This window comes from Rhinolophus ferrumequinum, chromosome 20, assembly GCF_004115265.2.
Source record: "Rhinolophus ferrumequinum isolate MPI-CBG mRhiFer1 chromosome 20, mRhiFer1_v1.p, whole genome shotgun sequence".
NCBI classification, from domain to species: domain Eukaryota; kingdom Metazoa; phylum Chordata; class Mammalia; order Chiroptera; family Rhinolophidae; genus Rhinolophus; species Rhinolophus ferrumequinum.
Window position 1 is genome coordinate 20942120 of NC_046303.1, and position 14900 is coordinate 20957019.

Genomic DNA, 14900 nt, shown 5'->3' on the forward strand with positions numbered 1-14900 from the left:
TGAATATTTTTACATTGCCCTACTTTATAAAATTTGCTTTCTGTCCTATAACCACAGTCTCATAGTTGTTTAAATGGATTTAGTGTTGTCCCATTAATCTTACTATGTTTTCTCTACCCACGAATTCCACTTTTTGCTTTTACGTCCATCTCGCCGTGGGTTTCCTTGTCAAGCAGCCTAGTTCATGTCTGAGAATTTATTTCTAACTTGCACACCTATTTTCTCTATATTTTAATAACATCTTGCAAGGGTGGCATATTGGATTGTACTTCTAGAACTTCAGAGATTTTCCTTCACTATCTTCTAGCAATGAGTGTTGGATATGTTTGCTAAGTCTTCTTGAGGCCCATACGTGCCATTCCTTCACACCCTCCCCCACCATAGATCTTTGCTTGATCTGAACCCCTGAAGAATTATTTATCATTTGAAATTCAGTGGCCCAGTCAGGATATGACTCTGCGGTGAGCACTTGCAGCCAATTTTCCTAAAAGACAGGAGCTTTTTCAATCTGCAGATTAATTTTTTTTTTATCAGTGAAATGATCTTTCTTCATTTTCACAAAATAATCTTTTAAGTGTTTTGGAATATCAACTTCAAGGACATAAATACTCTTTTTGTTATACTGCCTTTGTCTTTCTTATTTATTGACTTCTCTCCAATTGCTTTAATCCATTTCCCCTTTTCATTCCCACTGATTGTCTCAAGCCTTTCCTCTTTGTTGGTGAAATTGTCACTGGTGTCTATTCTGTTTCCTGCTATTTATAATGAATATTTTTGTTCTATAATCATCATGCTTTTTTCATTCTCAATTTGTTTCCTTAGATTAAAATATCCTTTTTCAGCTCATTCTATTGTTTCATCATCTCATCTTTGATGAGTTCTTGTTTTATGGAATTTATATTCTCATTAAAGTTTTCTATTTGTAGGAAGCGATTAATTCCATAGATTCAACCGAGTTGAAGTTTTCTTCTTAGTGGAATCTCTAAGATTAGTTGGGGAAGGGTATTTCATTGCAAAGAGCTATGGATCATTTTCCCAATTTAGAGTGTTGCTCTGAAGCCTTCATTTCTCCAGAGACGTAGTTTTGTTCACCTTCCCCCATTTCTCTAGTTTCTCTTCCAGAATCCTTTCTACTATTCCTCAGTCAGAAGAAGCAACAGCAACAATAAAAATAAACAAAAACCCTATAAAAGTGGAGGATATCCGGTCAGTTTGCATCTCTCCAGATTCGGGAACGTTAGAATTTTCCAGAAGTGGTCATCTTGTTAGTAAAATTCAAAGGAGGCCCTGCTAGGTCTCTCTGTTCTTTTCAAAGACCCCTGCTTCCATTTTCTCATGATTTTTAGTTTCTGAGGTATGTACATCGCTTCAGATCACATCATTTTCTTTGCTCAGTTATTACTAATATTGTCTGTGGGGAGGGGTATTTGCTAGCTTCTACTATTTTAGGATCACGTCATTATCAGTGGTAAGATATTAGGTGGTACATTTTCAAATTTCTTATCTCCAAAATCAAAAATCACCATTTTTAAATTCATAATCTGGGTCTATTTTAGTCTTCTCAGGGGTTTTATTGAATTTTCTTACTTAATGGACATAACAATTATGCCACCTATGTCATCCACAGAAATAAAAAATACTCATTGTTGTCCCCATTCTCAATGGGCCTATTTATAACTAGCTGTTTGATTGCTACCGATCAAATGTTCAAATAGATAACAGCCTTTAAGTGAAGATTACCTGAGTTAAAGAACAGCAAAACAGTAATTATGGGGAATACCAGAAGTGATTCTTGACATGACAGGAGCATTTCACAGACTTACATTTTCATAATTAGATTCTGCTTTCCAAGGAGACGTAAATGACTACTGAATCTAAAATGTTCCCTTCCCCTTGACGATACATACCAAGAGAGGGAAAGAGATTCTCAAAGGGTGAAGATACAGTTTCCATAAAAGAAATTCAGGATTTAGTTTTAAATGTTTTTCTTTTCTCCCCTAAAATAAGAATGAAATGTGAGTTGTCCTTATTGTATATGTATTTTTCATTAATGCTGTACAAACTCTAGGAAATTCTTTCACAATAATTGTTCCAATATTGTCTGGACAGTTCTGCTGTCCGACGTGTTAAGCAACATGCCTGGCAACAGGAGAACACCCCATAGCTGCCAGCTACTGCTGAGGGACTGGAGTCAATATTTGCTTCAGTTTCGGCCACAGTTATCACTTACAGTGGCCCCCCGAGCCACAAAAGTAGAGACTGACCTGGCAAAATGTATCACTCTTACTGAATTCCAAGATTCAGTATTATAGAGCTTTTCAAATAAAAAGACCTTCGCAGACTACCACCTAGTTCTACCTAACACGTCTAGCCTGGGTGGGTCAATGTTAGGAAAAAATGGAACCATATAAAACAATTATAATTCAATGGTATATAAAGATCTCTGAATAAAAATCATGTACATGGGTCAAGCCGGGCCGAGTGATTGAAGCCGGCATTAATGCATTAATGCATAGCATCCAATAGAACTAGAATAACAACTGGGTACTGTACAGCAATGGCTAACAGCAAAACAAAGCTTTTTAAAACAACTAATCTCAAGAAATCTGCTGTTGGGGTTTCACTGTTCAATTACATGTTCGACAACTACTTTGCCTTTGATTATTATGTAATGAGACATTTCACAGAACACATGCACGCACACACACTAGCTACCCTGACTTATAGTCACCATTTGCGCAAGAGAAGAATTTAATTCTTATCAGACCAGGAAAACCAAAAAGAAAAAGAGAAAGCTGATTTATACGATTAAAGAAAACTTGCTACAAAATAAAACAGTCATTCCCCCATGTGACACACAACCTAATGCATCTACCTCGTTCAGTGAAACAGCGCCTTATTGAAGAGCCAGGAGCCTACATTCATTCTCTAGAATTAGTAATAACAGTAGTGAGTACACACTATAATAACATGTTGTGACATCTGACCCTCCTGTGAACGCCAAGAGGGAATCAGGAGGGCACCATCATTCTTCAGGTTACAAGTACATACACCAGTTACACAACCAGCTAGCAGCACAGCTCTCAGAACACAGAGCTTCTGACTCCTAGAACAGTGCTCTCTCCCGCACTCGGTACTGCAACCATCTATTTTTTTTTCTGTCTTTCAAATCCAAAGACTCCATCCATTTCTAAGCCTATCAATCACATCATGCCACTGATCCACAAGGGAGATAAAGGAGATTTGCACCTAAATTAAGACAAACACACTCCTAATGTAGCAATGAACTTAAAGGGCAAACCCTACTGAAATATGTCGCCAGCATCAATGTCACTTTCCCCTCTCCCCACATCAGTGACACTCAAAGTTTGCTGCATATTAGGATTGCTTGGGAGATTTTAAATATCCTAACACTGGGGCTGTTTCCCATACCAATTAAATCAGAAACTCTGGGGATAGGACCCAGGCATCAGTATTCTGTAAAACACTCCTGGTGACTCCAAGATTGAAGGCCTGTTCCTCAGAAGAAGTACACAATAAAAACTGGGGGAATTGAATTGAAGGACATATTATAGCAAAGAAAATCAAACATTAAATAGCATGATAGGAAGGAGGTAAATGTATTTATGTTTCAAATTTGAGAAATCAATAGAATTTGCAGTCTCCTTCTTTATAGCAGCCAGGTTTGGGTGTTAATGTCAACCTACATCACGTGTCATTTGATAGCTGCGGTTTAAATGCTGCTTCCTGTAGAACTGACCATAGCATGTCTCAAGCACTGCCCTGCTTGAAAATACTGTTACTTTGTATAAAAATCATTAAATGTCGGAAAAATGATAATCTCAGCTAAAATCAGAGGAAAGTTAGATACGATTGTCCAAGGCATTGAGAAACAGTGAACTTGCAAACACCTGTAGCAAGATTCGATGTCAGCAGACAGTTGCTGCTTGAAAGGCACCACTCTGTGAAAAAAAATATTCCACCCTATGAAAAAATATTAAAACTTGCAGCACAGACACAGGACTCAAAGGATAAAGTATACTACTGAAAAGATACCTAAAATAGTTACTTTTGAAGAGTTGGTCCATATTTAAAGAATAAAATGCAAAAGTTAAGTGACCAGCTGAACCCTCCCCAAGATCTTGTCAAATTTACAGCCAGGAAGATAACAAACTGTACTGAAATTCTGGTGTGTTTGCTTTAGATAAACAGACAGCACTAATTAATATAATTCCTGCCACTGAAGTGTAAACATGCCAAATTGTACAAAACTGGTATTTTATTCTAATTCCATGAAAAAACTGGGTCAACGGAAGACTCTTAAAATCATCATTAACTAATCGAGGTTTTTAAAAAACTTGCTTGAAACATTGATCCATAGGTGGAAAGGTATTCAACATTAAAATAGACATCATGCCAACCTGTGGAATATTTCTTTCATACCTAGCTATACCAACTATACACTGCTTTATGTTGCATTCTTATCATGGAAGTTCAGGTGGTGGTCTATAATTATGATTAAGCCCATATAGGAATTTAGAAGATGTGAGGGAGGAGAGCGAAGCCGATTCAGATTGAAGCATTCAGAAGAGGGCCAAAGCAAACCCCAATCTTTGTGAACTAGCTAGAGGAAATAAGTATGAAAAGCACCAATGACAAATAAGTGATATTGTGTGGAGAGTCTCCTCTTTTTAACAAACATAAATAAATAAAGCTGACAAGCTTCACCTCTCATCAGCACATCTCCTTGAAGGCACAAGCACATACACAGAGAAACCAGAAACTGGAATCTGTTACTGTTATTCTTTTAAACATTGCACCTGCGTATAACACCTATACATGTGTGTTATGCCTTCGCATCTGCCTGACAATGTTAGACTCCCCAAATGGCTCTGAAGAAAATGAAAATAACCATCTGCTAATAATAATTTCATTTCATCCTAATTAGTTTCATTTTGGGCAGATGAGAAAAATCCACATTAAAACTACCTTCACAACTCCCTAGCAAACACATTTCAGAAGGTAGGTCTATAAATAGATGTGCTTCTGTATGCACACTGTAAATATAAAATCATCAGGCTAGCCAAGGTTGCAATTTAAACTGAAGCCCCAGTATGAACTTACCTGATTTTTTAAAGTCCCACTGGAATACACTTACAATCAATCAGTACTGATCTCCTTTTTCTAGTTGCAGAGTAAGGCAAAACACCCCCAACTACATGTTACTTATCTCAGTTCCATCCTTCATCAAAAGCTGTGCGATTTCATTCAGAAGCAGCCGTCCCTCACCAGACTGAATATGCACAGAAACAGTAATGGAAGGGATCTAAGTTAAACCCTACAGACGCACCAAGAAAATAGCAACACCAACACCAAAAAGCAGCAAATCCTTGAGAGGTGCTTTTCTTAGCTGCATTTCCCAAGTCAGCCCCCTTTCAAGCGTAAAATGTTTCAGTTATGAGAGAGGCTCTTCTTACCTGAGCTGATCATACTGTGCATTCTGTGCTGAGCCAAGAGCTGCTCTCGTCCAGCCACCCCATCTGAGGAAAAACACGAGTCACTCTCGTAAATTGTCTGCAGCATATTCCAATCACTCTTAGTTCAGCTACATGAAAGATTCATCTCTGCTCAGTGCACGGGCCCCAGGAGCTACCCCCGCTGGTCCTCCCTCCTCACGGAGAAGCTGCAGAGAATCAACTTCGACAATGATTTTCTTTCTGTTAAGATGGACAGACACTTTTTCAAAGGACCTGGTCACTTTTCCCATGTCACCAACCTGTGTGCACAGCAGAAAGGACCAGGTGGAGGCTATGGCTCTGGAGTTTAGGTTATCCTGGAAACTAAAAGCAGGTGGGAAATAGGAATGTGCTTCAGGGTTATTGCTTTGTCAGAACAAGTAGGAAAATATTAACTCTACCCACGAGAAAAAGAAACCAATTAAACCTGGCTTAAAGTTCTTCAGGCTGCTAGAGTTTCGTTGCAAGAACCGTCAGTCCTGCAAGTGGCTTCAGCCGGTGCCCTTCTCCTATCTGTTTGTGAGTGTCTTCCTCCTCTCTGGTCTCGCTCCGCTCAAGTTGGCTAAAGCTAGTGATAATCCATTTGCATATGAATCAACAACAGCATGGCCCACAGGCACAGAAATAGAACAATGGTCGGCCTGAGCCAAAAATAGGTCAAGCCTGGCCGAGTGATTGGAGCCTGCATTAATGCATTTAAAAATACACCAGCAAACCCAGCTGTCCAGCCTCTATCTTTCAAACCATAATTCTCTATTGCAGGGCCTTACAAGCAATTAACTCCTTCCTCCCTCCAAGCTTGCTTTACACACTGTTTCCCTATTGGCGATTCGCGTCCAAAGAAAGAAAGGCAAAAAAATAAAAAAAAAGAAAGAAAGAAAAAGAAAAATTAAAATCAAAATTAAGAAACAATCCTAAGAGGGCAAATGCACATACATTTCATTTTATTTTATTTTTGTAGTATGTGTTTTTGGAAGGGAGAGGAGAGAAGTGCAGAGCTCTGTATTGGTTCTAAAATAATACTGGAAGCTTTTGCTCATAATGTGGTTTCTGCCTCACCCACGCACAGCAATCCTGGTGTTCTATTTTTGTTGCCTGTTTCTCTGGCTACACTGCAGTTGGCTGTAGCACTAGAAGCATTTTTGCCTTCTAGTTTCAAGACTGACAGGAGATTTAGTAGAGGTAGTTTTTGGAAAATAAGCACACCCCAGAATAAAATGCTTATAAAGGACTGACTTGATTTTTTTCACTTGCTATTTATATAAGGCAATTGTCCATTTCAGAAATCTAAATATGATGGTAGTAGCCCCCTATCGATTTTATTGCATTGTCTCTATGACATAGAAATTAAAAAAAAAAAAATAGCTTAGACCTGAAAATGTTCCCTCTATTTCAACCTCAGTCTAAATTGTTTACCTGCAAAAGGAAGAGAAAGTGTGGGTGCTTTCTTATGGATGGATGCAGAATTAGTCAACACATGCACCTGTAGATCAATACATGAATAACTATGAATGTTTTTCATTCACCTCTACCTCGGTTGCTTGAAATACAGAGCTTAATTTTCTAAAAGAAATAGCATCCATAATAGTTGATAGAGTCCCAGAACAACACACATTGAGGAATTCACTTATAAAGTAAATGAACTCCCATGTAGTATATAGTACTAAGAACTCTATAGTCTCTTGTGAACTCCTCCACTTACTAATGCTATCATTTCTTTATGAGCAATAAATTCTACATCACGAACTGAGTTGCTAGCATCTAGCCACGCCCATGGGCAAACCCCAAAGTAATAACCCACTGATTATGAGGGGGTCATTTTCCTTTTGTAAATTAGATAATTCCTAAGGTATTAGTATTAACAGAGAAGGAAGAAGAAAAAGCAGAGTGTTTCAAGGTTCCCAGAACGATCAGATAGAGGAGGGATTTTGGTCCACGACAGAGTGTAGAACAAGGGAAAGGAAAAGAGGACATGGAGTTTTAGTGGAAACGAGGAAAGTTGTTAAATCATCAGGCAGATAACCCACTGCTGAAGAAAATGGCGCTGCATTTTCCTACTTTCATAGATTAACGCTTACTTCTCGCCAAATTTTATCTGGACAGATAAATTGCAAGATTTAAAAAGAAGGAGTTATTCCAAACTGCATTTACTTAAGCTAAACAAGAAAAATCTTACGTTCCTGTCAGTGGAAAACACTATTTAATTCCATCTGATATTACAAGTAAACTTTCACTAAATTAAGAAATTTGATGTATAAAACGCAAGGGATAGAAATACTGTGGCTCTGGTAACTTACCTCAGAGATGATGTAACCAACCATATAATTTTAGGCCTTGGGGGAAATTTAGAGGTTGTCTACAGTGGTGTTCAAACTCTCTGAAGTACCTGGGAATTTTCTCACAGTGTTCTCTCACAGCAAAGGTTCTTCCCCCTCCCAGGGAAGCCTCACTTTTATCTGTTTACATTTGGGGATGTAAGGTTTCTTTTGAATAGTAACTTCTTACATTAAGAAAAAAAATAATTGAAATCCATTCATCTAGTACAAACAAGCTCCCTATTTTATGCATGAAAAAAGTAAAGAGACTTGCTCAAGGTTGTGACTAAAGACTCTTGCTTAGTTTCTAACAGATCATCTCTGAGTAGGTCTAGCATTCACATTCTCAAGTCTGCCGTCTTGTCCCTTACTATCAGGATGCAAATAATTATCTCAGATATTCAGAATAAATTTTAATGTTATCTAGTGATGAAAAATGGAATCATTATCTAATTGTTTTAGAGTGATTTTGAACAAAATATGCAAAGTAGTGATAAGCATATGAAGGAATAACAAAAACCCCAGTACTGACATAATACACTCATATATCATGTGTCATGTTAAACTTAAATTATACCCTCAAACTACAAAAGACCCCAGCTTTTATAATCATAAAAAATAAAACTCCAAAAGAGTGAGTTAGTAATTATCCTATTTCTCAGAGGGTCTAGGAAAGGGCATTCCACATAAAATAGTATAAATAATGTGCCTTCTTCACTTTGACAAGTTATTTAACTTGAGGTTTATTTATATTTCATCCCTGAATTCTTTTAGCATTTGTTTTCCCCGTTAGCAGTCTTGTCTTTCAATGCTTGATAACAAAAACTTAGTTTATAGTGAAAAGACATTGAACAATTAATACCAGTTACTTCTGAAAAAATAATTATCATTAAAAACACCACCAAATACATTGATTACCATGCTCCATTATCCAAGAATTTAAATATTAAGACTGTTGAGTTAATTTTTCTCACATCATCTCAACAATGTCGGTAAAGAAATGTGACTAGGTCTCTTTTTGGGCATTTACAAAACTGATTTTACTGGCTTGGAAAAAAAAGATACTAAATTTTATATTGTACAAACCTTAAAAAGCTAATGCAAATATCAACCTACATTAGATAGGCAGTTTTTAATATCTCAATATAATCAATTTTAATTCAATTTAATAAATTTTTTGGAAGCTGATCTAAATATTATATTTTACATTTATTCAAATAAAAAGTGAAAAAGAACAGAGGGAAAAAAACAGGTTTCCAATTTAATAGAAAATAGGAATGGGGATCAAATCCTAATGCAAAATGTCATTCAAAAGTAATTATGAAAATTCCAATTCTTTTTATGCAGGTTACAGGCAAAACAAAACAAAAAAAATGTATTAAAAAATCTATATGGCATAAACATATTTCCAGAAATATCCTTAGACCATAGCTCACAATAACCTTTCTCAAATCAGTCTAGGTTGATGACCAAAGACGCCACTGGAAAGAATGGTTTGTAACCTGATTTATTTTACCACAATAATGTATCCTGTGTTCATCTGTAATCAAGCATAGACTTTTCATGTGGTATCAAATCTAATGACTCTAGAATCTAGGCAATAAGATTTAAAAGTTGTTTGCCTAATATACTGAATAGCACTTTACAGGATAGTTATAAATTAATCACCAAAAACTGTAACTCCTCCACTCATTCATGTTGCTGCTTCTTCTTCTGGCCTCATATTTCTCAAACTATTGACAAAACAATAAAGTTATACACACTTGCCTGCAGGCAACAGACTTGGTTCCTATAGACTCACAAGGATAAGAAAGGAGAGAGAAAGTACAGTGTACTAATTTTTATTTTGAACTAAGTAGCTTACTTATCTGAATTTTCTATATCTTAGAGGAACATCACCAATTCTTATTAAATAGTGAATACTCAATTTATTATACAAGTGATTCCTCTCACAAAAACAACCTAATTGGTTACCAAATGGTCTTCAAATAAGGAAATGTTGCCTGGACCCAAGAGCAGATAAAAGGTTTGAGAAAACACATCAGCAATGTGTGTTTTATAAAAAACTATTTCATATAGTGCAAGCCCTGAAGATATAAATGTATACAAGAATGTCCCAGCCTCTACTTTAATGGAATTTTCAGTTTTCAGAGACATACAGTCAAAGCAATTATTATAAGTTTGATAAGAAACTCTCTACCTCTAGATTTTATTTCAGTATTTCTTGAATTTTAATTTATAACCATGGATTCAAAATAATAAACCTACAGTGCTTTTATGAAGATTACAGAGTATCATTATCTGTCAAAAAGTATTCAATAAATAGTAGGTATTATTACTATAAATATTGTTAATAAAATATTGTATGGATCTTTAATTCACAATTATTAAAATACTTGAAAACTGTTACTGGCTTATTTTTTCAAGGAACCGTATATAAATTCTAACGAAGATTATGTAATCGATTAAATATTGAGTGCCTTACCTATAGCTATAGATGCTTCATTTAGCAAATTAAAGTAATTTTACTTCTTATAATATTACCAGAGGTTAGTATAATATCCTGCGTGTAGTGTGTTACTAGATAAGTATCTGTGCAATAAATGATTACTTTTCCAAAGGATCCTAGTAAGAGACCAGTGATCTGGAGTAAGTAAGATCTAATATTTCATTCTTTTTCATTTTAGCATATTCTTATTAAAATTTCAAGAATGATCTTCAAATCAATAATAAATCATAATTTTAAAAAGCTAAGTAAATGCATGTCTAAAAAAAAGATCTCTTGTTGAAATCAAGAGCAGTTTAATTATACTTTCTTTTTTTGCATTTATTTTATTTGCCTTGTTGCTGTTTCACAACATAGAATAACCACTGAAAAAAAGGTCAGACGTCAGACTGTAACAGAAATTATCTTACATGGTATAATTTAAACAAAGTTATCAAATATTTTTTGAGTGAATTAAGTATTCATATGTTTTTCTTATGAAGGATCTTAAAGATGTTGGCACTAAGAAATTAACAAAAACTGCCTTTGTAGGTCCACTTCATACTAATTGATCTCATAACTGCAGTGATGGCTGAGCTTTTAGAAAAGTATGGTTATCAGTTACATTGGCTAGTGTCCACATGTCCTATTTTTAATTGGAGAATTCAATTGATTATACCACCCTGACTCCAAATTCTAAAAAATATATGTTCAGACAACCTTCTTTGCAAAAGTCACTTGAGACACATAACACAATGTTTTCTTACACTTTGTATGTACAGTATTTCTGCTCTACAGCGTATTTGTTCCTTCCAAATCGTCACTGAGACATTTGGTCCACGCCAAAAGGTCCTTGGTATTTGCTGATACATTAACACACCATGCATCACGAGATCCCATCTTCGACTTGTCCTCTGTGCATTTCTCTAACTGTAGGGCTCTTCCTCTATAGGCACAGTTAATATAAACCCCACTCTTCTGCAAGATTCAAACCTCGATCCATCTACCTAACCACATATGCAATTACTAGCTACACTACAGAGCCAAGAAGGATTATTATTGGCAGTACAGCCACAACACAATTATTGGACCAAAAAACCATGATAGTATATTTTATGTATTAATCCTGCAAACCAAAAGTATAAATAAATGTTATGGCCTATTTGAACCCAGAGATATTTTCAAAGTGTGGATGTTTTAGACAGGACAAATCTCAAGGGCCATTGGGCATGGACCAAATATACTCAGGGATTACATTTCAAATTGGTGTGGATGATATATCTCCATGGGCATTTTGGACAGGACCAAGGATCAAGGACCTTTTGACATGGGCCAAATACCTTCGTAGACATTTTGGACAGGACCAAATGTCTTCTAATTGTTATTTTTGTAACTCTAAAACTAATATTTCACATACAAAAACTATTTCACATTAGTGCATATATATATATATGTATACACACACACACACACACACACATATATATATACATGCATATATATGTGCATATATATATATATATGTCAATGTAAATATCATTACATATCAACCAGAAATCTTTGTAATATTTTACACTGATGACAAAGTACCATTTCTCTTTTAAGCAGCATTGACTTTGAAATACAAACCACCCTTGACCAACCTATCCTATGTTTACTAAACTTTGTATGTACAAGATATTTATGAAACCAGAGACTCTTAATAGAATTCTTAGTTTTAAGACAAAACACTATTTTTGGCTACAGGGCTATGAAAATAAAAATTCTGAAAGAATTCTAGTTAAGTAAAATTAGCCCTCTGATCTTGGCTATTTGGTATGACTCAATTTTACTTTATATTATTCTATAAAGTAAGTCTCCTACTGTAGCTGAACCTTTAATATTTATCCTCTTGGAAATACATAGCATGCTGTCCACCAAAATGAATAGTGATATGTAGCTTGGATGCTATATTTGAGAGGTGTGATAAAAGTGATTTCCACAAGCTAACATAAATTACGGCAAACATCAAAAAATCAACCCAGAGCTTTTCATGTCATTTCTTGCCATAAAGGTCAAGTTGATATTAACCATACCAAACCATTACAATCACCAAGTTAAATGAAGAGAATGCCAGAAACTATGCCTCTGAAAATAGCAACATTTATTTCATGTTGCAATTAAATTCTGACTTCATAATTTGATCTAGTTTGGTGCCAACTACCAAATTCAAGAAAGAGCAAGCACCCAACACATACTTTACTTATTTTTTTGACTGATCAAAATATTTATAGCAATGGACTATAACTAAAGTACAAACATTTGCAATTGGCCATATCACTAAGTTTATCAGACTTCCCAGGGGTATGGAACCTTTCCTATTTTAAGACACTTATTTCAGTGACAAGAGCAGGGACCATGAACTCTAAGGCCATTCATGTTCTTATCACAATCTGACTTAAGAACTTAATCCTTTATCTTTTTCTTCAAACTTCATGCCACAGACGATGTTTTGGTGTTACCACACAAATCCCTCATTCTTTCAGACCTTTGCACATGCTGTTCTTGTAATCCAGAGTGCTCTTCCACTCTATTCTGTCTGTGAAACTCCTTTTCATTTTAACCTGGCTATAGTATCTTTCTTTGTCCTTTAAATTGTTTTTTAACCTCAAAATTAGTATAACAGACTTTCTTTTAGTTCACACTTGCAAGATAGATACTTTTTTCATCCTTTCATTTTAACCCGTTGCTTCCCTTTAAGTATGGCTTTTATAGACAACATGTTTCTTGAATTTTTTTTTTCCCCTTTTACCTCACAGAAAAGTCTTGCATTTGGTAAGTTCACAGAACGGAGATCTCAGTCCTTGCTGGTTCACCATCTTCTCAAGAGCAAAAAAGTAGTAAATCCTTCAAAATTCAGCCCAAACATTAACTCCTTGGCAAAGCTCCCCAGACCTGAGCTGTCATGAATGAGAGGACCTAACTTCATCCTTACTTCTATCGCAACATAAATCATTGTGTATTTTTATAATTTGGTTACATATCTGTTCCCCACACTAGACCTTGGCAAGTCAAGAACAGAGAAATGTCTTTCATCTATGTGCCTGTTCCACACAGACTGGTAAAACATATGCTGGTTTACGGGCTGGTTAATGCGTATATGTGAATGACACAAATGTACATGATGGGTTTGATATTTATATACTTCCACGCATATTTATTTCACAAATAAACATCAAGCAAATGGTATCTACCATCTTCTGCATCATCCCTCCCCATTCTGCCTGCCACTCTCCCCCAAATCTAACAACCTCTGGATTTCGTTTTTCTCTCTCAGAAGAGCTCACCTCCCCAGACAGATAAGGATGATAACTATATTACAGACAGTACTTTTCAGGACAATATTGTAAACATACCTAAGTTTTGTATCATCAATATAAAACATAGGGATTATAAATGCTATTTTGCTTTATTTTCCTAGCATTAAACATGAGAAATTAGAATTTCAAGATTCTACGGAATTTACTTAAAATATTTCCATTTGTACATTGAAGCTATTTTTACTAAAAATGGATTTGGGAAGTTTCAACAATCGTTCCTGTATTCTGAAGGTCCTCCTTGGCTCTGTTCTCTTTGGCCAGCCGAGCTCCTGTTGCAATTCCTCTACAGGACACAGTGACATGACTCTTCTAAAAACATCAAAGCGCTAATCAAAAGACATTTCACTTTACGTTCTTATTGACTTCAAGGGTTCCTTTTCAGTTTTAAAGTGATCCTACATGGTCTACACCTTTTGAAGGAGGGCCTTTATGTTCACATATTTTGTAAATCATAGAGGGATATATTCTGGAAAACGTGGAAACTCCAGTTTCAGATATTAATTTATGTTTAATTCATGAGAACCACGAAATCTCCTTTAGATGAAGGCAACTGCATAACGTTCTAAACGATGTGGCTAATTGGATGGAGAAGAGGCTCTGAATTCAGACAGAATTTTACTTGAATTCTGTCTCTGTCACTTGTTAGCCAGTTATAGGTTGGATAAGTTATTTAACCTTTGAATCACAATTTCCTCGTCTAAGAAATGGGGATCTTAACATCTGCCTTGCAGTGTTGTTTTAATATTTAGAAATAGTGAATATAAAATGTCTACCATTATCACAAGAGCATAATAGGTACTCAGTACACTGTAGTTATTATTATTATAGCACATTATTAATACGCAAGTCAAGAAGTCAATAATGGAAGGCCTACTTAGACTTCTGTATTCTGAACTAAGATAATTCCTATTTCTCAAAGTCAAGTATAACATTGTAAAAAAGAATATAATTAGTTTCCACTGTTTCCTAAAGATAAAAAAAATTGTACATTAAAGTTAGATAAGGAAAATCAGAATGGACATTCTCATCATATTAATATAACTCTCCAGGCTGATAAATCAGGTGTGTTCAATAACTCACTGTAAAATAAAAAATGGAAATAACAAATAAGAGCGTCAATGGTACATGCCAGGCTATTTGCCATGTTTACTTTTTAAGGTCACATCCGATATTTTAATAGGAGAAACACAGATTAATACAACACTCACACGACACACAGAACCTT

General features: G+C 35.5%; 1 protein-coding gene across 8 annotated transcripts in view; it reads right to left on the bottom strand.

Moving 5' to 3' along the window:
- Window positions 1–14900, bottom strand: part of HDAC9 (histone deacetylase 9) — a 664661-nt gene that overhangs the window by 468064 nt on the left and 181697 nt on the right. For 7 of the 8 annotated variants that reach the window (XM_033088745.1, XM_033088749.1, XM_033088746.1 and 4 more), the window contains exon 3: window positions 5478–5540. In XM_033088745.1, the coding sequence (XP_032944636.1) occupies window positions 5478–5540 (63 nt within the window). Of the gene's footprint in view, window positions 1–5477; window positions 5541–5776; window positions 5841–5943; window positions 6119–14900 lie in introns of those variants that run through there. The other variant, XM_033088752.1, reaches the window with a different exon arrangement.